A 22,040-nucleotide genomic window follows, 5' to 3' on the forward strand; every position below is an offset into this window, starting at 1 on the left:
CCTCTTTGACACCCCTATTCCCTGGAAACAGGTTTATATATCTATAATACATTGTACTATCGATTCTTCCACTAGGTTTTTCCAATATAAAATTTTACATAAATTTCTACCTACAAACAAACTACTATATATTTGGAAATGTATAGAGACCCCTTTGTGCTCGTTCTGCCATGAAGAGGAAGAAAACATACCTGCATGTCTTCTGGGAATGTCCAAAACGTTATCTCTTTTTGGGACCAAATTAAAAACTTGGTATCACTATAAAACAACTAAAGATTTATTCTTAAATGGATTCAATGTATTTTTGGAAATTTACACTTTGGAACCCCCCAATTGAAAATCTTATAACCCTACTTGCCAAAATATATATATTTAGATGTAGAAAAACTAGTTCTTTAAACTTTGATTCCTTTCTTCGTTATATTAAATTCTTTTCAAACTGTAGAATATTCCATAGCATTAAAGAAAGGTAAACTGGAGAAGCACCGCGGGAAGTGGGGCTCTCTATGCAGCTGACGTTACGTTTAATTGATATGTATTTGTCGTTTAAAAATTATCTGAATTGCTGAGAAAGGTGTCCAGTACAATAGTATTCAGTAGAAGTGAAGTGGAAAATATGTCCTTTTGACGGCATTTATTTCCGTGTTTGGGAAACATTTGATGCCTTCTTTAGTTAGCCCTAAATTCAACTGAATCTTAGCTAATATAGTGTTACAGTATTTATGTGCAATATCGAAATTAGTGACATTTGTTAAGTCTGTGAATTTGTGAGAAAAAGGTATGTGCATATTTTCTGTATCAGCCTTGTTAGTTGTATACCATTCTGAAATATATATAAAAGTATTAGACAATTTGTCAGGATAGTTTTAAAAGTTAAAGATTGTACAAACAGACAGAAATTGATGAATCTGATGTAACAATTTATTACATTCTATGTACATATGTATTCGATACTCAATAAAGAACAGAGATGAAAAAAAAAAGAATAGAATAAATGCTGTCCTTAACAACATGCTTAGTTGATTAAGATTTGTCAATAAATGAGGTATTCAAAAACTGAATATTTTTAAAGAACGATCGTCGATAGAACTCTATGCCACCAAGAAGACTATTTTTATGCGCCGAAGGGCGTTATGCCGACTCTACCGGTACAGATAACTTCGGACGTTATATTGTTAAGTGTAAGAAAAACAACCTTTCCACGTGTACCCCAGACATTGCTGTAGAAACAGCAAGGCTGACTTGCATTCATGTGTTCCACTAGGCCCGTACTTGTAAGAGACGGAAACTGAAACAACATAAGCTGTACTTACCAAAGAGCGACAGCTGGATGGTTTGAAGGCAACGCCGATTCTTGAGTCTTCAGAGTCGGGAATAGTAGGATCAGACTGGCCAACTCTCTTATAAAGAAACTGATTGGGCAGTAATACCGGTTTGGTAGGTTTACACTTGATTATAAAACAGGACAGTGAACAATGCTTACTACACGGATGTGCATAAGAATAGTTAAGACAACGTATGAAATAGTGCAATGCTTTCAAAGAAACAAGGATGAGAAAGCTAAATAAAGATGTCCCCATGCACTCGGTCAAGTTAATACTTAGTACAGTAAAGTAAATGTACGTGTGCTACTTAATATGTAGATTATTGTAGTCACACTGATGTGTGTTAGTTTTTTTGCAAGCAATACGTATTGAACCTTACCCTAATGACCTAAATTTAATGTCCACTAGAAGTGTTGTTTTGACGAGTCTTTCTTGCGTCTTTACAGCCAAAAATGATAGAATCAGAGTGGTCAACTATTTCATGTAACTACTGGGTTGGCAGTAAATCGGATTGGAAGGTTTTCACTTAAGTATACAAAAACTTATTTTGTTGTCGATATGAATCGATACGTGAATGAAGTAAAGACAAATTTCAGACAAACTACGGAAAACTCGGAATAAGACAAAGCTATGACAATGCTAATGAGTCAGTTAGCTCTTCTTGTACAGGAGTCATGTTGTCTTAAGAAGATGACAGGACAGGACAGTACACGTACGCTTATCATTTTGCTGTGGACATGAAACATGTAGCAAAGCCACTGTCGTATTTGTGGGTGACCTTGAGTATTGGAATGATCATTTACGATAGTATGAACATCGCACTACAATGAAGGTTAAACGTCCATATAATACGATACGCCAAAAAGCAGTTACTCAAGCAACTGAATATGATTTTTGGAAACGATTTTTGGTCAGACGTTTAAGCTAGTATCCACTACCTTTCGTCAGTGACTGAGGAGAAATGCAGGTTTATAAGGTATCAAGGCTAATGTTATTTACAGACTCAAATGTGAGGAGACCAATTGTAACAACACCTACATCGGAGAGACGAGTCGACCGCTTAAAAAGGTAAGGTACAAGGAACTTTGCAGACCTAGTGCTAACGGCTACTCCTCAGCTATTTTCCACCACCTACAACACAACCAGGGTGACTCTTTTAAACTGGAGTGGAAAAACAAAGTTTAAACACGGAAATCTTAGACCGCGAAACACGCTGGTGGGAACGGGGTGTTAAAGACGCAATGTATGAAAGAATGTACAACCCCACCCTCAACAGGAAGGGGGTCAGGGTGGATCTCTCCGGCACTTGAAATTTGGCACTCCCAGCCCCGAGGACAGACAACACTTAAGCTCCTGTTCGGGATAACAGAGACTTGTCTGACTTTTGTTTCCTTTTTGACTTCCAGAAAAATTGTCTTCACTTTATTTGCATATCAATCAGTAACCTGTGCTTATAAACCTGCATTTCTCCTCTGGTCTCTCAGTCACTGACGAAAGCCAATGGATAAAGTCTGACCTTTTCCAAACATCATACCCAGTTGCTTCAATGAGTAACTGAATATCACACTCCCTACTTTCGGGCAAGATGACATGTCTGAAAAACTCGTTAAAACCTGGAAGCATGGAGAGACCAACATACCTCATTGACGGCTCAAAATGATTGTAACTGCTTTCCCGACAATCGTGTTCATGGGATTATTTAAAAATGCCATAAATTTTGAATTATTGGTAATTGAGCAAAAAAAGCCCCCAAAATCCATTTTTTCATCTATTTGTCGACAAAAACTACAATTTAAGTCGGAAATGCAAAAAATCCCAAACACGATTATTTTGTATTATTCCTAGTTGTTGAAAAAATATTAAAAAATCGGGGATCTTGAGCAATATATGTAGCCGCATTCGAACGATAAATGGCTAAATTATGGCGCTCCGAAATCCCGAAAAATTTTGACTTTTCTAACGAAATAAAAAAACACCTATTTTACGCAAAAATTACAATTGAATGCATGTAAAGACGATAATTTTACTTTATTTCAACAAAATTTTCCCTCGTTACTATTTTGTTTATTTTCAAATGTTTTACGATCAGCCCTAAATTGCGTCTTGAAATCCGATACTTTTTCAAACGCCCCTACATGTAGCAATGGGAAATAATGCCATAGTGACAGAATGCCGTGATGGGATTGTACATTCCCTCATATATTGCCTGTCTAGCTGTTGGATCCAGCGAAGTTGGTGGTGTATGATGTGTGCGAATTTAAAACATCGAATACATTGTACCTGGTTTTGGCGAAAGGTGAAAATATACACAGGGGTCGTCGTTATTGCTACCTCTGAGAGGTTCTTGGTAACTGTGCTTTTTGATTTTGGTTGACTTGCGTACTGACAAGTAATCCTGTCTTAGATATGCCTTACATATTGATCTTATGAAAGATCTAAAGATTGGATACACAACAAATATATATCGAGTAAAGGCTTTCGGATAAATAAATATTCAACTACAGATTCGGCAAGTCACTTTCAAGGTCAAAAGCGCTGCGGAGCAGAACATAATTATAAAGCAAAAAAAAGTACTGGTGCAGTCATTAAAATTCTTAACAAATGAACAACACATTTAATAAAGCCACTAGATGTAAACGTGTTGTACATTTTTGTTTTACTCCATTCGGCAAAAATTTTTCTGCCATGCAGCTGGTGTGTGAAAAAAGTTTTTTTTTCGTTGTTTAAACTTAAATATATCAACCAGAGATATCTATACCCTCCTTCTCAAAAGAAAACACTATCTGTGTTCATGTCTTAGGCCATGTTGATTTGATTATATGAATGACATCCTCTGGGAACCCCAAAACTGATACGCGCGTGCGAATAAAAGAAAAGTTTTGCAAAAAAAAAAGTTGCTTTCACTATGAAATCTACGTGGTCATGAAGGTTGAACAAATGACACAGAATATGTTATGGCAAATAATCTACTCTTCGAATTCATTTCTTTACATTTTTGTCTTTTTTCCTTTGATTTTGGCATTCTACGACATTGGTATCGTTTCTAAATGTTTTCCTTGCAACTTATGGTATATTTTTGCTCATTTAGCAACTGTTTTGCACGATTTACAGTATGGTTGAAAACTTTTTTTTTTTGGAAACGGCCGAAAATTCATGCGCGCGTGGATGTCATCCATATAATCAAATCAACATGGCCTTATTAGAATAATGCCTACAATACTAGGAACAGACAACATGTTTTACAAAAGGTAGTGTTGATATAAAAAGTATAACAACAAGGTAAGTCAGTCTAGGTAAATGACAGTCTTATCTTATTTTTTTCTGATCCAACCAGATCGTACTAAATATGTATTAATATTTTACAGATATTGGTCAAAATGACAAATACAATAACTTTAAGAACTATATGTTCTGCTTGACTAATACAACGCAATAGATAAAAATGTTAAAAAAAAACGGACCGGATTCGATACATTAACCAAAAGGTTCATTGACATTTAACCCTACCTAGACCGGGGGGGGGTAAAAGTGCCCGCGCCAACTTTGATGTCACCTAGCGTCTGAACGGCTAGCCGTAGAAAAACCAAACTTGGTGACTTTTCCTAGAATATTGTTGGCAACAATTCTCTATCATTGGAATAAGATAATAATTTTTTGTGTTGCCATGGCAACGGGTTTCTGACAGGCATTTTTTGCTAAATTAAGTACTTTTTGTTTCAACAATAGAATTTTATGGGTTTTATGTCAAGTTACTCATGGTTTCTAATATTAATAACATCCAATATAATTTTATGTAAATTTTATCATTAAATATGCATAATTTATGCTAATTTGATGACGTCATTGGCCAAAATCCAAGATGGCGGACAATATCATTAGAACAGGTATATACATGTTATTTTCATTAAAATTTCATCAATACTTCCATGAAGGTCTTTGGTATGTTTACAATGTATTTTAGGCTTTATCATGAAAAAAAGTATTTTTGAAAATTCAAGATTGATGATCCAAGATAGCGGATATCTTAAATATGCATGACGTCATTTTATGACGTCACCGGTGTTGCTATGGGCAACATAAGACTAAGTACACCATAATATTCTGTCACAAAAACTTTTGGTACAGTTATGTTTAATACCATTTAGTTTTCAGGGAAAAACCTATTTAGACGGTTTTGGCCAATAAAATCACATTAATGACGTCATAATGGCGTCATATTACGTCATAACGACATAAAAATTGTAGATATGATAAATTTGAACTAGTACACCATTCTCTGAAAATTTGGTGGTCATACGACATACCGTTCGCGAGTTCTTAGGGGGGTCAAAAGAGCCCCGTCCCCCCATGTCAAAAAAAGCCCGGTCTAGGTAGGGTTAATGCAGAAATATGCTACATGTATATGCGATGAAATCGCATCATGTTCATCATTTTACATAGTCTAAACGCACATAAACCTTTTTCTACTTTACTTTTCTTATTGTTTTCGTACATTTCTGGACACTTTCAATGTCACACTGGTAGGAATGGGTACTGGGTAGAATTAGTCTGCACACATGCATGTTTCTTCAGACTACTTGAATGAGCGAAGCTTCTGTTACACTGTGTACGGTGTCTCACCAGTGTGAATCCACATGTGGATTGCCAGATTACCCAGCTGACTAAAGTGGTTACCACAGACCTCCCACTTGAACGGTTTCTCACCGGCGTAAGTCTCCGCGTGCCAATTTACATGACAGAGCTGACGGAATTGTTTGCCACACTCTTCACATCTGTACGGTTTCTCACCGGCGTGAGTCTTCGCGTGCCGTTTCACATTACAGAGCCGACTGAACTGTTTGCCACTCCTCACACGGGTAGTACAGTTTCACATCGTGAAAGCAAAAAAAAAATCCAAGAATAAAAAAAAGCAATACCGACACAAACAGTCGCACAAATGAATAAAATCCCTTACACAAAACATCACTATCATAACATAGTTAAGTTAGAAAAAATTCGTAGCAATCAATCTGACTGGAAGTTTTACCATGCCCAATATAAGGGAAGCTTTGGCTGGCGTTGCAGAAGCCTGTATCGACAAACAGCTGAGACATCTTGGTCGTCATTAAATCTAGAGAACTTTTGTGAAGTACATGTATCGTAAAAACACTGTACAGACTACTGCATTGTTTGTTTGTCTGTTTATTCGATCTCCATTAGATTTACATGAAATCTATTCTTCCTGGAGTCGCAAAATTACAATGAAACAAATGTACAGAACAGAACAAAACAAATGTACATGAAAGTAAAACCAACATAACAAAAGGTGTGAGTCTTAATAAAAAAAATAACATAACGCACACAACATTAACTGAAAACTGAACTTAAGTGAACGGGGAGAGGTCAGAGGTCATGGATGATTAATGTAACAAAAACTGTTACAAAAAGAGGTTGCAAAACTGCAAACCATAAAAAGTAGTAAATCAACAAGTGGGTGCAGAACTGCAAATCATAATAACGATAAGTAAATAACAAAGTGGATGCAGAACTGCAAATCAGAATAACAATAAGTAAATAACAAAGTGGATGCAGAACTGCAAATCAGAATAACAATAAGTAAATAACAAAGTGGATGCAGAACAGCTATCATAATAACAATAAGTAAATAACAAAGTGGATGCAGAACAGCTATCATAATAACAATAAATAGATAACAAGTGGATGCAGAACTGCAAATCATAATAACAAAAGTAAATAACAAAGTGGATGCAGAACAGCAATCATAATAACAATGAATAAATAACAAGTGGATGCAGAACTGCAAATCATAATAATAACAATAAGTAATTAACAATTAGATGCCACCTGATAATGATTTTAAAACCCAAACTTCACTAAGAAAATACTAACGTCTATTTACAACAGTATGAGTTTAATTAATTACCCCTACAAATTCATTTAATCTGAGACTTGGTTTAAGAATGCTTACCACCAGTACTGTAAAGGCCTAGTTCTGTCAATTTTAGAATGAATCCACTTGGTGATTTGTGTTTTGAAATTTGAAGGTGTAGTCGATTTCATATGTGGTGGGAAGGAGTTGTATGATTTGGAACATCTGTATAAGAAAGTACGTGTTAAAGTGGTTGTCTTAGGCTTAGGTAATCTGAAACCGCCACCATTTGCAAAACGAGTATTGTGGTCATGAGTGCTGTTGACGTTTTGTAATCTTTTGTAAATAGCCTCAGGTTTCTTAGTTGCTAAAAGTTTGTTGAACATGGATCTTGGACTGCATGTCTCATGCCACACGACTATGTGCAAAGGCTGGTCCCACTACTCTCCAAGCAGAGGTTGGTGGGGATGATCGTTATCGGTGGTAACGATCAATCCCCTCCAACCTCTGCTTTGAGAATAAGTCCCACAAGGTATCGCCAAAAAGCAATTCCCTAGGGAATGCATTGGTGGAATTCTTAGAATATTTTCAACTCAATCACAGTATTATACCAACGGCTCCGCCCCTGAGGCCCCCAAAAACGGGGGTAATTCAACCAGGCCGGATATGTTGTCTATATGCAATCAGAAAAAAGCACATAAAAGCTCCCAGTTGGAGGGCTGGTTGTGAGCTGACACCGTGTAGCCTCTACCAGGCACCGCGGATCGCTGAAAAAATACTTGACATTTGCCGAAATAAAGGGATAGTAATATTAGAGAAAATCCGGGCCATAGAAGATCCAATTCGCGACCCACGGAGCCTGTCGGGTCGCTAGCTTCAAACGATATCAAATGAATCCCCCCAATATTCGTACAAAGTAACTAGATCAGCGCTAAAGGTCGATATCATTTAACCCTATCTAGACCGGGCTTTTTTGGGCTTGGTGGGACCGAGGGGGAGGGGCTCATTTGGCCCTCCCCTCAGAACTCGTGAACGGTATATCGTAGTACCATTAAATTTTCAGAGGATGGTATACTAGTAAAAATTTATCATCGAATATGACGTCATTGTGACGTCATTAATGTGATTTTATTGGCCAAAACCGTCTAGATAGGTTATTCCCTGAAAACTAAACGTTATACGACATAACTTTACCGAAAGTATTTATGACAGAATATTAGGATGTAGGTAGTCTTATGTTGCCCATAGCAACACCGGTGACGTCATAAAATGACGTCATGCATATATTACCTATCCGCCATCTTGGATCATCAATCTTGAATTTTGAAAAATAGCTTTTTTTCAGGATAAAGCCTAAAATACATTGTAAACAGATTGAAGACGTTCATATTAACCTCTTTTGTAAAAAAGAATGGGAATATTGATGACATTTTAAGGAAAATAAGCTGTATTTACCTGATCTAGTGATATGGTCCGCCATCTTGTATTTTGGCCAATGACGTCATCAAATTAGCATAAATTATGCATTTTTAATAATAAAATTTACATATAATTATATGAGATGTTATTAATATTAGAAACCATGTGTAATTTGACATAAAACCCATAAAATTCTGTTGTTGAAACGGAAATTATTAAATTTAGCAAAAAATGCGTCAAAAACCCGTTGCCATGGCAACGAGAAAATTTATAATCTTATTCCACTGATACAGATTTGTTGCCAACAATATTTTAGGAAAAGTCACCGAGTTTGGCGGTTCTAGCTTTAGCCGTTCAGACGCTATGTGACATCAAAGTTGGCGCGAGCACCCCCCCGGTCTAGATGGGATTAAGCAATAAACCCGTGGGTCGCGAATTGGATCTTGTATATACCAATGACATTATACACAGATGTATATAATGTGTATAATGTCCTTGTATACACGATGGTCAGATTTGGGCCCAAAAGTCCCACTCCGCTACTATGGAGATCGAATCCCCCGAACCTGCGAATCTTGTTCGATATGACGTCATTCGAATAGAGCGGGCGTTCGATCCGGGGTTACCCGCGGTCATTTACAGTAAAGCCGCTACAACCGGCTACTTCAAGTCCTTTTTAACTTGGGAACCACGGAACAGGAAAAATCCACCTTTCCACAAATATGAACCGTTTTCAAAACATTACATCTATGCCGTAATTTTATTGTGGATATGTAACATGTAACGAAGCTACTGCCGTCATCGTGGGTGACCTTGAAGGTCAGAATTCTTGTTGACGCTGTTATAAAATCCAGGTCCGCATATACAAGTGGCACAGCATGCGTGCAAACATGGTGTTTTAACCATTACCAAAAATCGCTCAAATTACCTCATTGAGGGCTTGTTTGGAAGAGGAACGATTTCCGCAGATTTCTGTCTTAGGGATTTTTTGGCGACGCCTCAGGGGCGGAGGCATTTGTGTAAGTACTACGATCGCTTTGAAAGAATTTCAAAAATTGCATGAATGCATTCCCTAGGGAATTGGTTTTGAGGTAGCCTCCGGCCTTGTGGTCATCAGAACAAGCAGGAAAGGCTTATGTTACCATGCATGCAATAGCACCTTTTTGGGCAAACTGTGGCTTTTTGCACACAGAATATTAATGATTGTCTTTATTGATATTTCAAATATGTTTTCTTCTATCAAGAGAGAACAAATTTCTTACTCAGGAGCAGCATATTCAAGCTTATAATATTTCAAATGTGTTTTTAGTTGCAACTATATGATGCTGGTCGTTTTTTTTATAACTTTACTGTGTGACACATGTAGTGTAACAGTGATGTTTTGTGTAAGGAATTTTATTCACTTGTGTGTTTTCTATCATGTATGTTTGTGTCAGTCTTGCTTTTTTATTTATTATTTTCTTCGCTTTCATGATGCTGTTGCATTCCATGCTTGTTTTTTAATTTTGGCTGCAAAACATGAATGCACACCCCAATCCTTCCACGACTAGGTTTCATGCTAAGGTTTCATGCTAGCCAGTGAACTCCTGCTGTAGTCTGCATCTCAGGGTGGACATGGCGAAGTTTACCTGTGGGTATAAAGAGAGAAAAGGGCATAAATGAAACGTATATCTGAATTAAGTTTGAATAAGTTCTTGTATTGTACTGGTAATTGTGAGTTGTTATGTATCACCTTATGGACAAAATGGCTGTTTGAAACTTATTTATGTCATATACCGTCAAGATTTTCAAATCGTGAAATAGAACCATATCGTCATAATATTATAATTGTAATAAAAAGTTTAAGAGTATTTTATTTCAGTATAGCCTGGCAGTTAGACCATCGTAGACTGCCTGGTATCCGTACGGTGCGTTGGGTACTGCCCGCCCGCTCAAATCAATTAGTGCATGCCAGGGTGTTTACGGGGTTGGTTTTGTTTGCCTACATGATGACAATAACTAGAAAGGTCAACTGGAAAGATTCATAGCTAGTATGTCAAAAGAGGTTTATGTCTAGTATGGCTGGGGCCTGTAGAACAACCCTTAGAAAGCCAAATATGTATCTATCTGTTAGAACGCCGTGGTTAGAATTGCTTTGCTGTAGGTGGAACGTGTGTCAGAACTAGCATGACCTACGAATTCGGACACTATTCAAGCTCATGAATAGGTGAAATCTCTAACCTAACAAAAGCAGTGAGTATCAGACAAACATTTGGGAGGGTACACAAAATGTTTTAAGTTGAATGATGTTAAGTTGTCATGAAACAGGCATTTGACACTTTTGTAAGAAAGAAAGTGAAAGTACACACGTAGCCTGTGTAGGTCAAAATATACTCTTACTACTACAGGAATGGTCAGGGACAGGCAAGCCTAGTCAACCTCGGGTACAATTTCTGGATAAAGATATGGCTTTATATAAATTTTTCTAAGACCGCTGATAGTATCGACTTTCTAGCGAACATAAAACATGTAGTTAAGAATTCTTCAATGTAATAGAATATTTCACAAATCACAACCAAATTGTACTTTCTCAAGAAAGACGTAAGAATTTTTCTACGGACAATTTCCCAAGATCACAAGAACTGTATCACGATGGTACTATGACTATGGGGAAAATTACTGTCGACATTATCGTAAACTGTAATACATTGCCAAATCATAGGTCATACATGTAATTCTTCTTCACATATAGTGGTGACCCCATTTAAAACCACACTTAACAACTTCTTAAGGAAGGGTTTATAAATACAAAAAAATACTAGATTATTTGGCGACAGAATTGCAGGGGTACAGACGTCACGGCTACAATCGCAACATTTGTTACAGGTATGTAACACATCAAATAACATAAGGAAGTACAAAATAATATACGGTGAAACATACCTCTCAGCTTACCTTAGGCCTGGACGAGCCTGGTATGGTATTTATTAAACCATCGTGGGCTGCCGGATATCTCTGCGGTGTTGGAAGGACTGTACGGCCGCCAAGCATGGTCCATCCGCGGTGTCTTTCGTATAGGACCAGATCCTAGAAAGCCCGGTGTACTGGGCTGATGTGGCCATGCCTCGTAGTCGTATCCAGTTTAACGTGGTTGGGGCCGGACTCTCTACGGGGGATCTAATAGTTTTTCCCCGCCGGCTCAACTGGTAGCCCGATGTGTCAGTGTCATGCCTGTAGAGTTTTTGCCAAGAGTTCCCTACCAAGCACACGTCTGTTCCACCACACAGCTACAGCCTGACTGGTTTAGACTTTTGTGAGAAAGAAAGCAAAAGGATGGAAGCTCCGCCCCCTATAGCAGTATCCTGTTTCCTAGATTCCATCCTATTGGCCTATCTTAGAATAACAGTAACTTTAACTGGGGGTATCTATTACCTCAGTGTAATATACAACACCCATCCAGGTGTCGGTGGGGAGTGGGTTTATTCAAACAGATCACATAGAGAAAAGAAATTATACTTTCTTTGGGAACCCAGGATAGGTCAAAGAAGTCCTAGGAGTAACTTAATTGACAACCTCACATCAGACGTAAATTACAGTCTCTGATGGAGGAATATAGAGTGAAGTGGAAAGTGTTTTTTTTTTTTGTTTGGTTCGAGCGGGAATTTGACCAAAGTAAAGTAACTATTATAGTAAGTATATCATCATATCGCCGGGGAAGAATGCTGACATGTATACAGCCTCACACTTCCTCCATGCATCCTGTAAATTCCACTATGTACAGGCACGCGTTTATAAAATAATAATCTGTTTTTCCTATTATTGTAATGGAGATTTCTAGCTCCACCACATGCAATAATAATCATTCAGTCGTGGCCTTAGCAATGATCTTTTATTGTCTGCCTCGTTATCTGTATCCCCGCCTTCACACACGGTCCGGATTGGCCACCTAGGATCCGCCCCAGAAGCCAAAGGAATTTCATTCGTACTAACTAGTGAAGAACTCTGTATTATATAGGCACCAACTGACTAATCTCCAAGCAGATCCCAGGGTGGTATAAGACAGCCAAGGGTGGTGTATCGGACCATCTTTAGCAACCATTTTCCATTATGGAAATTTAGAACTGCCATATGCTGTAAATGTGTGTAGTTAAGAATATTGTACCGTAAGCCCCACCTTTAGGGAGGTACCTTCTGCCCAGCTTGACAGGGTTTGACAAATAGACTGACAAATAGCCCCTGACAATTATTTGGTAAACACGGAACAAAAAAACATTTTTAGAGGGCTGTTGGAAACAGAACTTGGTGTATGAGTATGTCGGTAAGAATGGACTTCCAAAATTTTTTAAGAATCATACCACGGATCTCGGTAAAAGCTTAAGAAGCATTAAATATATCTTGTTATGATTCTATTACCATTCCGCTGTCGGGAAGATATATAGATCCCAGTCAGTTTCTGACCGTGCCTCAGGTTTTATCGCATGAGGTGAGGCGCACTTTACCTGAGCACCTGCTAATTTACGCCAGGCAATACATGGCAACAAAGAAATATGGTTTCTTAAAAGTGTTACAGGTCTAACACGAGTACCGTCCCGCACACGTCAGTCGAGGTTGATGATGGTGGAAAGAAGCCGCATGCAATACTCAAACTCAAAATACATCCGTTGTTTATCAAGCTAAATTGAATGCATGTTGAATATAGTTAGCAAGGTATGCGACATTGTGTATGTTTGGTCGGGATTCGAACTCCCAACCTCTTGGTCCAGAGGCACGGTCACCATAAGGTATAGGAGAGACATGCTGTGTTTTAATTTAGGTCACTGACCGACACCAGGGATTGTACGATATTTACCTGGGGTGGGCTGGTACGTTGACGGGAGATGCACAAATAAAATCGGGGCCACCAACCAACATATTACAGAAAAAATCGTCGCCAGAGTCTTTTTTAAGACTCAACTTGTTAAATATGGCCGCGATTATGAATTATCGGTATTTAAAGATAAAACACTGCGTTTTTAGCTCTTCTTTTGACCGTAAGTCGAGTTTTAGTTAAAAAATAAAAAAAATCCTAAGACAGAAAATTTAAATTTAGTGTAATATTTCTAAAAATCCAAAAATCTAACCTTATTTTTAATTTTCGGGGCCTCTTAAAATCAGTTGTTTGGTTCTCGTGAACCCTTTTTGAAATCCGAAATTGATCTCATTTAGAAGCAAATGTACACAAAGTGGAGCAAGGGCAGTGCAAGAATAACATTTGAGGTAAACAAAATCACTTATTACATTTTATTTTGACGAGTATTTACTCTCCAATTACTTTTATTTATTTTCAAATTTTACCCGTTACCCCCGGGCCGGCCCGGGACTCCCGCGCGGCCACGTTCGAACGCGTTCTGTAACCCGATACCTCCCTAGTAATGCGACTTTTAGCCTAGCAACCGACCGCCGTGATATACATTGTAGTCAATAAGTAAACATAGTGCAGTTGTTATATTGTAGTGATGTATACATAGTAGTCATTAAGTAAATATTTTGCAGTTGTTATATTGTAGTGCTGTATACATTGTAGTCATTTAGTAAATATTGTGTATTTGTTATATTGTAGTGTTTTATGTATTATAGTCATTTAGTAAACATTCTGTAGTTGTTATATTGTAGTGTTGTATACTTTGTAGTTATTAAGTGATGATGGTGGCATTGTTATGTTATTATGATGTGATTTTAATGTACACGGCTCCATGATCCAGGAAGAGTAGTAAGGAACTGTTTTTTTTTACTAATGAAGTTTCTAATAAACATAAACATAAACATGCTTATCCTACAACGTACACTGTTTTATCCAACATAGGTGTAATATCTTTCTATAGCTTTAATGTTACTAGTACTTAGGTAGTCTTGTTCCCTTGTTATACATATTGTTGTCTTGTTAACAATCTAAATAGTTACACATAATTCAGCCATGGCTGCCAGGTGGCAACTGTTGTTTAGCAATCTTACATTTGATATAAATCATTTGAATCTACCCTGTAGATTGTTGCACTGAAGCACTAGCACTAAGATAAGGGTATTGGTACACTGTTGCATTAGAGTTGGTATGCTTATCATGATCAAGGCTAATATATACATGTAAGAGTTGTGTCATCTATGTATACATGCACTATATAGAGTTCTTTGGTGCAAGTTCATGCCCGAGGGCCAATTGCAAACACACATTGACGACAACAATGAGTACAGAATGTAGTGATATAAAACTGTCTGCTAACATGAAGTTCTACGTATTCGATATACTTATTTAACCTACTACTAGTATCTCTACTTAGATCTAATAACGCTGGTATATAAACAAAACAGTGCCTCTTGTAGAACAGCCGTTCTACGGCATTTCTAGAATGTGTTGTCTCAAGCAATGTTTTAAGGTTCTAATACTGTAACCAAGTACAGTAGGGGCATCATCACTAGACTGTTGAAATAGTTTGAAATAATGTTAAGAGTTAGATAGGTGTAACGAGTCATTCGGTGTAGCTGCCACCACGCCGCGTGCCTGCGAAGTTATACACCGAGGGTCGGTAATACCGGCCATACAGATACACATACCCAGAATGGACACTGCACTCAGATACTGTAAGATTTGCAACTTACTCAAATAAAAAAAAATATATCATTAAATCTTAATCTTGCAGATAACCGTTTATATCATATCGTTCTTGGCTTTAGTAACAGGAGCTTTCTTAATATACAATGTTATACACATCAACTTGATGTAGAAACTGTAGTACATGCATAAGGTGTCTATATCCTTGCTATATACCTGATAGCTATCCTGAAAACACGTGGACGTGTTCCATGCACAGTCTGATCTATTTTTACACGGCTCCGTGGCATCTTAAATTAAACTACTGGAAAAGAAAACACCAAATTATGCAAATTAAGATTCTGTGATAAAAGGGGACCAAACATCTACAGAAAGATCCAACAGCCTGGAAAGTCCCATTAGAATACAAAACTCTTGGATAGAATACAGAAAGAAATGTCTATATAAGTTTATAAAAAATAAATTGAAATTAACACAATGGCCTCTATGTTATGTCTGATTTGAAATAACACATTATCCAATATACAACACCAAAATACTTTGAAACTGACATATTCACTACATAATTAATCATGAGTAGCATTAAACACTGATTAATACACTTCAATGGTACTTGCTTACAACGAGAAAATGTAACCAGCCGTTCAATATGTACAGCACAATATTCAAACTCTGGATAAAGATTCCTTTTCTATTGTTTATAAATGCCTTTACAAAACAGTAATACATCCTGTAGATAAAACTGAACTCAAATAAGCCATTAGAAATAAAGCACACTTTCGTCTGTTGTTGAAGGCATTTCTTCTTCAGCATCACCGGTGCTGTCCTCAATTGTAGCCGGGGTTTCATTTTTCTGTGCATTCGTTGACTCTGGCAGCTCGGAGTCGGTGGAACTGTCGTATCCATAATTACTGCACCCGGTGGGCTGGAGGATTCCACTTGTAATTAGTTGGTCGTAGTCTTTACTTTCCGAGAAGGTGGCTTGCTGCATGGCCTTCCACTTGTTAACTGTTGCATGGATGTCATTGTTAGTGTCCACATCCTTCTCTTTTGGCGCGGAACTGGCTTCTGCATTTGTGGACGCGAGTGAGTCAACTTCATCACGATCTTCGCTGTTGTAGACGTCTGCAGTGACGCGGAGTTGCATCCCCATCCGGCCGGACTTTGGGACGTCGTACGAGGTTTCAAGAGCTTCTGCTGCCTCATTCTGACGCCCCACTGGGGAGCTGGAACCGGGTTTGACATAATCCTTGGCCATCAATTCTACCACAGCGTCCAGCTCATCGTAAAGCTCCTCAAACTCCGGGCGATCATCCTCCTCCCATTGCCAACACCGCAGCATCATGTCGTACCTATTGGTTATTTATATGCGTAAGACATCGGTGATTTGCAATGTTGCAAGTATTTAAATGAAGTAGACCGAAGACACAGGGTTGTTGTCATCACCATTTTACCAACATGTCTATCGTCTCTCAGTACACTACTAAACTTGATCTAACTTGTAGTTTCTGTACACGAGCTTTTCGTTTCACCATGTGTCTTTAAAATAGTTTTTGGTTTATTTTAAAGTTGTAAACTCATTATGACCACTGTTATTGATCTTCTCTTACATGTGAAGAGGGCCGTTATAAACCACCATGATTTATGAATTATTCTCAAAAAACAAATGTGAATGAGATAAAAAAAATATTCTCCTTCACGTACAGTTCTTGTTTGAGGCCAGGCGGGCGTGGTTCGCGGTACCCTGTGCGGAGTTCCTCCAGGAGCGTGCGTTCCCGACCCGGATAGGGCACGTTCCCGAGCGTAGCGATCTCGTACAGCACCACACCGAAGGACCAACTGGGCGTGAGAATTAGATTTGATCATGAGTTGTGCAAAAAAGTTTATATCCACATAATGATTCATTGCAGTAATGGTTTTATGGCTATCATGCGACAATATGACTAAGTGGCAGCTTAGGTCTTTCAAAAGAGGGCACATAAAAGTACATAAATGATATAGGGTCACTACATAATCTTACAACTAATATAAATTACATTCCACACAATGTATAGCACATTTTTGTTGCCAGACTATATAGTTACTGTACTAACCTTAATCTTGGACAAAATTCAAAGCAGTAATTGCACTCACACGTCACTCTTGCTTGTGTACCGGCCCTCTCGCATTAGCCTTTCCGGCGCCATCCACCTCAGGGGAATCTTCTGCTCCGCGTCCTGCCGCTGGTAGCCTCGCTCGTAGATGTCTGTTGTCAGGCCGAAGTCTGCGATCTTCACCACCAGGTCCTCTCCTACCAGCACGTTCCGGGCGGCCAGATCACCGTGCACGTAATCAGCCTGGGAAATGTAGGTCTGTTTGGAGAGAGAAAGACAGAAAACATACAATTCAAAAAGTGCAAACGTCATGTGTGAAATGGATGAACGTGGTCAACAAACAAATAAAAATGGAAGTTCATCTATGATACTTTCATGTTTAAAGTTTTAAAAATTGAAGTTCATCTATGATACTTTCATGTTTAAAGTTTTAAAAAACTTAAACCAATTGCAACACAAAAAATTATCTCAACTAGAGCTTTAGACCAGTCACGCTGGTGTTCCTCAGTAAACATGTAAACGCCATCGCACAACAATTGTAATTGGCATCTATTGCATGCTAACAAACAATGAGACTAATCGTGCCTATAAAGTGTGTAGTATGGGATCAGAATGTGCTTTTGCAGTTCATAATAGAATTCAGAGCATTTAGGCGTATGATATAAGCTCATTCTGTTTACAAGGCTGTGTCTCATAAATACAGTATATATGCGTGTGTTCGCAGTGATAATACTGTGTGTGGACTGTCTGCTTACCATTCCGTTTGCTATCTGCCGTGCTACCTGGTAGATCTTCATGTCGTCGAAGTCATACATGCTGTCTTGGAGCCTCTCATTCAACTGTAGATTTACATGAAAAGAGTCAGCATGAACAATATAATGGCTGACATACCACAAACACCAAAGGAACATTTAATTTTCAGACACTAACTTTTGGTAACTGCGAAATCGCAAATAATTGCTTTAGGGCTGCATAGCAAGCAAAACAATGAAATACATGAAGTAAAATGGGCCAACAGTTTCCAGATCTATCGAGCCATACACACACGTTAAAATGTTGAAATGGGTGGCTGATAACAACAAATTTGGCACATAACTTTAAAAGTAGTTTTTTTAAACTTCAGTTGCACATCATTATGATTATTCACTAAACAAAATAGAGCCAGCAGCTTTCTAATAGTTTAACCATTACTGGCGGAATAAGAACAAATTCAAAGATATCTACATTAAAGTTACATGGCTACAAACGGATGGTATATACATTTACCTTCCTGCACTTGAGTAGGAAGTTCTTAAGGTCTCCATACGGCATGTACTCCGTCACCAGGTAGAGAGGGTGGGACAGTGTACAACAGCCCACCAGACCAAGCAGGTTGATGTGGCCCCTCAGGGTGATGGTGGTGTCGACCTCTTGTATAAAATTGTGTATCTCCTCTTCTCTCGCGTTCTCTGCAAATTTAACAAAAACCTTTCATTGTTGATACAGTTACTGAAGCTTAACCGGTGCAATTGCTCAGGGGTAGAGTGCTTGTTTTGCATTTGGGCCAGATCATACCAAAGGCTAACTTTCTCTGCTTAATAAGTTCTGTGTGCCATGCTTTCAGCCATTATTCAATTCAATTCAATTCTTTATTAAGATATCAAACATAACAGACATGACATACAATGTTGCCTGAATGGCGTTGATATTTACAAGATATAATGTCAAAAAATTATATATTTACAGCAACTATAAAAACAGTACAGTAGATGTACAACCCAGATATCTACACAAGGTCCATTATCTTGTGCCAGACTCTATCTGTACAGTCCGGTTATAGAGTCTGATTGGCTGGTGAAGGAAAGAGTTCTGTAGTCTTTTGGTTCTGGCGGGGGATGGAGATAGTGTTTTTGTTCCTGAGTGAGCGACCGGTAGCTGTAGATCTGGAGAGAGGAACAAGGTCATGTAGGGGATGATCTTCTCTTAGCATCTGTGTGAAGAGTTTGATGGCAGCATCCTCGCGCCTTGACTTGAAGACGTGTGGCAAAATAAATCAATGAAGCTCCTGGCGTTAGTGAAGATAGAGTATTATGATAGTAACCAGCTGACGTTGACTTACCACGGACAGTTTTGGCCACCACTGTTTGTTCCGTGAGAAGACCATCAACAGCTCTCTTTAAAGTCGCAAGGAAGACGATACCGAATGCCCCTCTGCCGATCTCTTCATTCAGTCGCAGATCAGTCGGGTTTACCTCGTACTGCAGGAACTGTGGCCGAGCCGGCACAGGCGGGAGAGGTGGGGGTGGTGGTTTGCGAAAATCTGTTAATTTTGCATCTGAGAACAAAAGCAGTGAAACAACATTATGAGTGTCTTCAATAGGGCTCACAGTGTAATACAACCGTATACATCATCAATATACCCACTTTTCTGTCTCATTGAATACAATACAAAACTTATGCATTTGTATCAATGGAATACTTACAGAATAGGTGAAGTCAGTTAATATAAGCTTTTAGCAACGCAACTTCTAATTAATTGGTTTATACGTGCTTCCCGTTTGTAATACATACATGTAGTATGACTATTTACTCAATAGTTTTTGCGCATTGCTACCAAATAACAGAATGGAAAAACTGCAAGTCGTGATATCATATACCTAGAGTATCTGGATGAAAGCCAAACTGTTTTAATTCATAGTCGTCACTTTGTCCCTTTCTGCCGCGCCGGTAACCCAGAATTCCCGCTACTACTCCCAGTACAAGTAGTACCACAGATGGCACCACGGCAATCATCACCACGTGTAAGGTGGACAGTCCCGCTGTTTCAGATGAAGAAGATACTGGGATTACATAAATGTGTATATTAATGTGTATAAAGTTAAAACATCTTGCTCAAACACAAAGAAATGTTCTCACCTAGAGCTTTCGACGAGTCACTCTGGCCTGCTTCTGACCCAGTGAGATTTGCCAAGTGGCTTCTCTGAATACAAACTCAGTCAGAGAGTCAGCGATTGAGAGCCTAGCTTATAATGTATAGGGAGAGGTCCCGCCACTAATTACCTTCAAGCCTTAGTTGTGTCGGGGGGTTTAAAGGGGTTTGTGTACGTGACATGTGATTTGTACGTTAGTGCTTTAAGTGAGAGGAAAAAATAAGCGTCATTTCTATGTTAGGAAGGCTCCAAGATACCATTTAGATACGTTGTAACAGTCTGTCAAGAAATATTGGAACTTCACTTTGAAAAATCTGAAAACTAGACGATAGTTTCAAGGAAAAATAAACTTAAAGTAGACCACCCACGGGCGCATGTAGGCTGAGCGCCGCTCCAGGTCTGGTCCGACTGGCAAGTTCGTTTTTCATCGCCGCTGATCTCGTATCCAGCGTCACAATGATACGTAACGACGTCCCCATAAGAACTACCGCCGTAGATGTTGCCATTAGAAGGTGCCATCAGTGGCTGACAGAGTTTTCCTGTAACACATTTAAAACGGCGTCAGGGCAATTAACTTATTTATCGGACAATAATGATAGCAAGTAGATTTTAAATATGTTTGTCTCCAGCATTGCGTTATCTAAAGAAGGAGCGAGACATAGTTGAAACATATCGTACTGTATATTCCAAACTAATTATCAATCCCATTACAATATCACAATATTAAAACCCTTGTCCTGCTGTGCGCAACATATGTCGCGCGGCACATACAGTACCATCTATATAACACCCTGTATAGGTACGATTTGGGGGTATTCCTCGTGCAACGCTTCACACCGCAACGAAACGCAACGAATTCGGAAGTAACTATGCAACTTAGGGGCAAAAAATTTGGGGGTCTATGATCTAATTAAGACATGAAATTATTGACAAATATTGTGCCAGGAATGCCAGCAGGACAAGGGTTAAAAGCTGTCACCTACTGGAGCAAACGGGCTGCACGCCGGACCAGCTCTGGTTGGTCTGACAAGTTCTGTTTTCAGAACCAATCAGTTCGTAGGCTTCAATACAGGAAAAGGTGACTGTGTCTCCGTAAAGATGACCTTCTGTCCTGTTGCCGTTGGTTGGATGCGGTAGCTCTGGGCAGGGTTTTCCTAAGAGAGGGCGTAGGATGCTAGGTAGTTTTAGTTAGAAAAGGCTACTCGCAGTCACTAAGCTGCAGAGGCCACACAAACAGAAATGACTAAACTACTTTAATTGGGAAAATATGAAAACTCAACGAAACAAAATCATGTGAACCAAAAGAAACCACCCACGGGCGCATGTAGGCTGAGTGCCGCTCCAGGTCTGGTCCGACTGGCAGGTTCGTTTTTCATCGCCGCTGATCTCGTATCCAGCGTCACAATGATACGTAACGACGTCCCCACAAGAACTACCGCCGCTGATGTTGCCGTTAGAAGGTGCCATCAGTTGTTGACAGAGTTTTCCTGTAACACAGGCGTCAGGGCAATGAACATATTTTATTGTACAATGATGATAGCAACAAATTGCTACTAGAATGTGTAAATTGATTTTCATGACAGGGTACTTGCAGATATTTTTGTCACCATCATTGCATCATTACAAATCAGGAGCTGACATAGTTACAACGTATTGTACTGTATATTGCAAAATGACTATCAATTTGTCGGTGAAGGTTAGACATCCAGGTAATAAGATACGCCAAAAAAGAAGTTAATCAAGCAACTGGATATGATTTTGGAAACGGTCAGACGTTTCAGGTATACCTTTCTTCAGTGGCTCTAGGAGACCAGAGGAGAAATTTTGTTCTCTTTTCAAGACATCATCCTTGTCTTGACG

At 38.7% G+C, this 22,040-nt stretch overlaps 3 protein-coding genes across 3 annotated transcripts in view; all 3 read right to left on the reverse strand.

Annotated features, from left to right (window-relative positions):
• LOC109467168 (zinc finger protein OZF-like) overlaps positions 1–1,714 on the reverse strand; it is an 8,957-nt gene extending 7,243 nt beyond the window's left edge. The window contains exon 1 of the mRNA XM_019765110.1: positions 1,314–1,714. Within this exon, the coding sequence (XP_019620669.1) occupies positions 1,314–1,580 (267 nt within the window). The 5' untranslated portion in view covers positions 1,581–1,714. The remainder of the gene's footprint in view (positions 1–1,313) is intronic.
• A 14,224-nt stretch (positions 1,715–15,938) lies between these two features.
• On the reverse strand, positions 15,939–20,699 carry LOC109467161 (tyrosine-protein kinase STYK1-like). Its single transcript, XM_019765103.1, has 7 exons — positions 20,549–20,699; positions 19,370–19,585; positions 18,538–18,719; positions 18,027–18,110; positions 17,312–17,529; positions 16,883–17,017; positions 15,939–16,530 (listed from the first exon to the last, which is right to left on the reverse strand). The coding sequence occupies exons 1-7, from the start codon at positions 20,697–20,699 to the stop codon at positions 15,939–15,941; spliced, it is 1,578 nt and encodes a 525-aa protein (XP_019620662.1).
• Positions 20,700–21,155: 456 nt separating this feature from the next.
• LOC109467162 (sushi domain-containing protein 4-like) overlaps positions 21,156–22,040 on the reverse strand; it is a gene marked incomplete at its 5' end in the record, with an annotated part of 3,412 nt that continues 2,527 nt past the window's right edge. Inside the window, 2 exons of the mRNA XM_019765104.1 lie at positions 21,156–21,334; positions 21,497–21,667. Coding sequence (XP_019620663.1) covers positions 21,156–21,334; positions 21,497–21,667 — 350 coding nt within the window. The remainder of the gene's footprint in view (positions 21,335–21,496; positions 21,668–22,040) is intronic.

Source organism: Branchiostoma belcheri, unplaced genomic scaffold, assembly GCF_001625305.1.
Source record: "Branchiostoma belcheri isolate BF01 breed outbred unplaced genomic scaffold, Haploidv18h27 scaffold177, whole genome shotgun sequence".
NCBI classification, from domain to species: domain Eukaryota; kingdom Metazoa; phylum Chordata; class Leptocardii; order Amphioxiformes; family Branchiostomatidae; genus Branchiostoma; species Branchiostoma belcheri.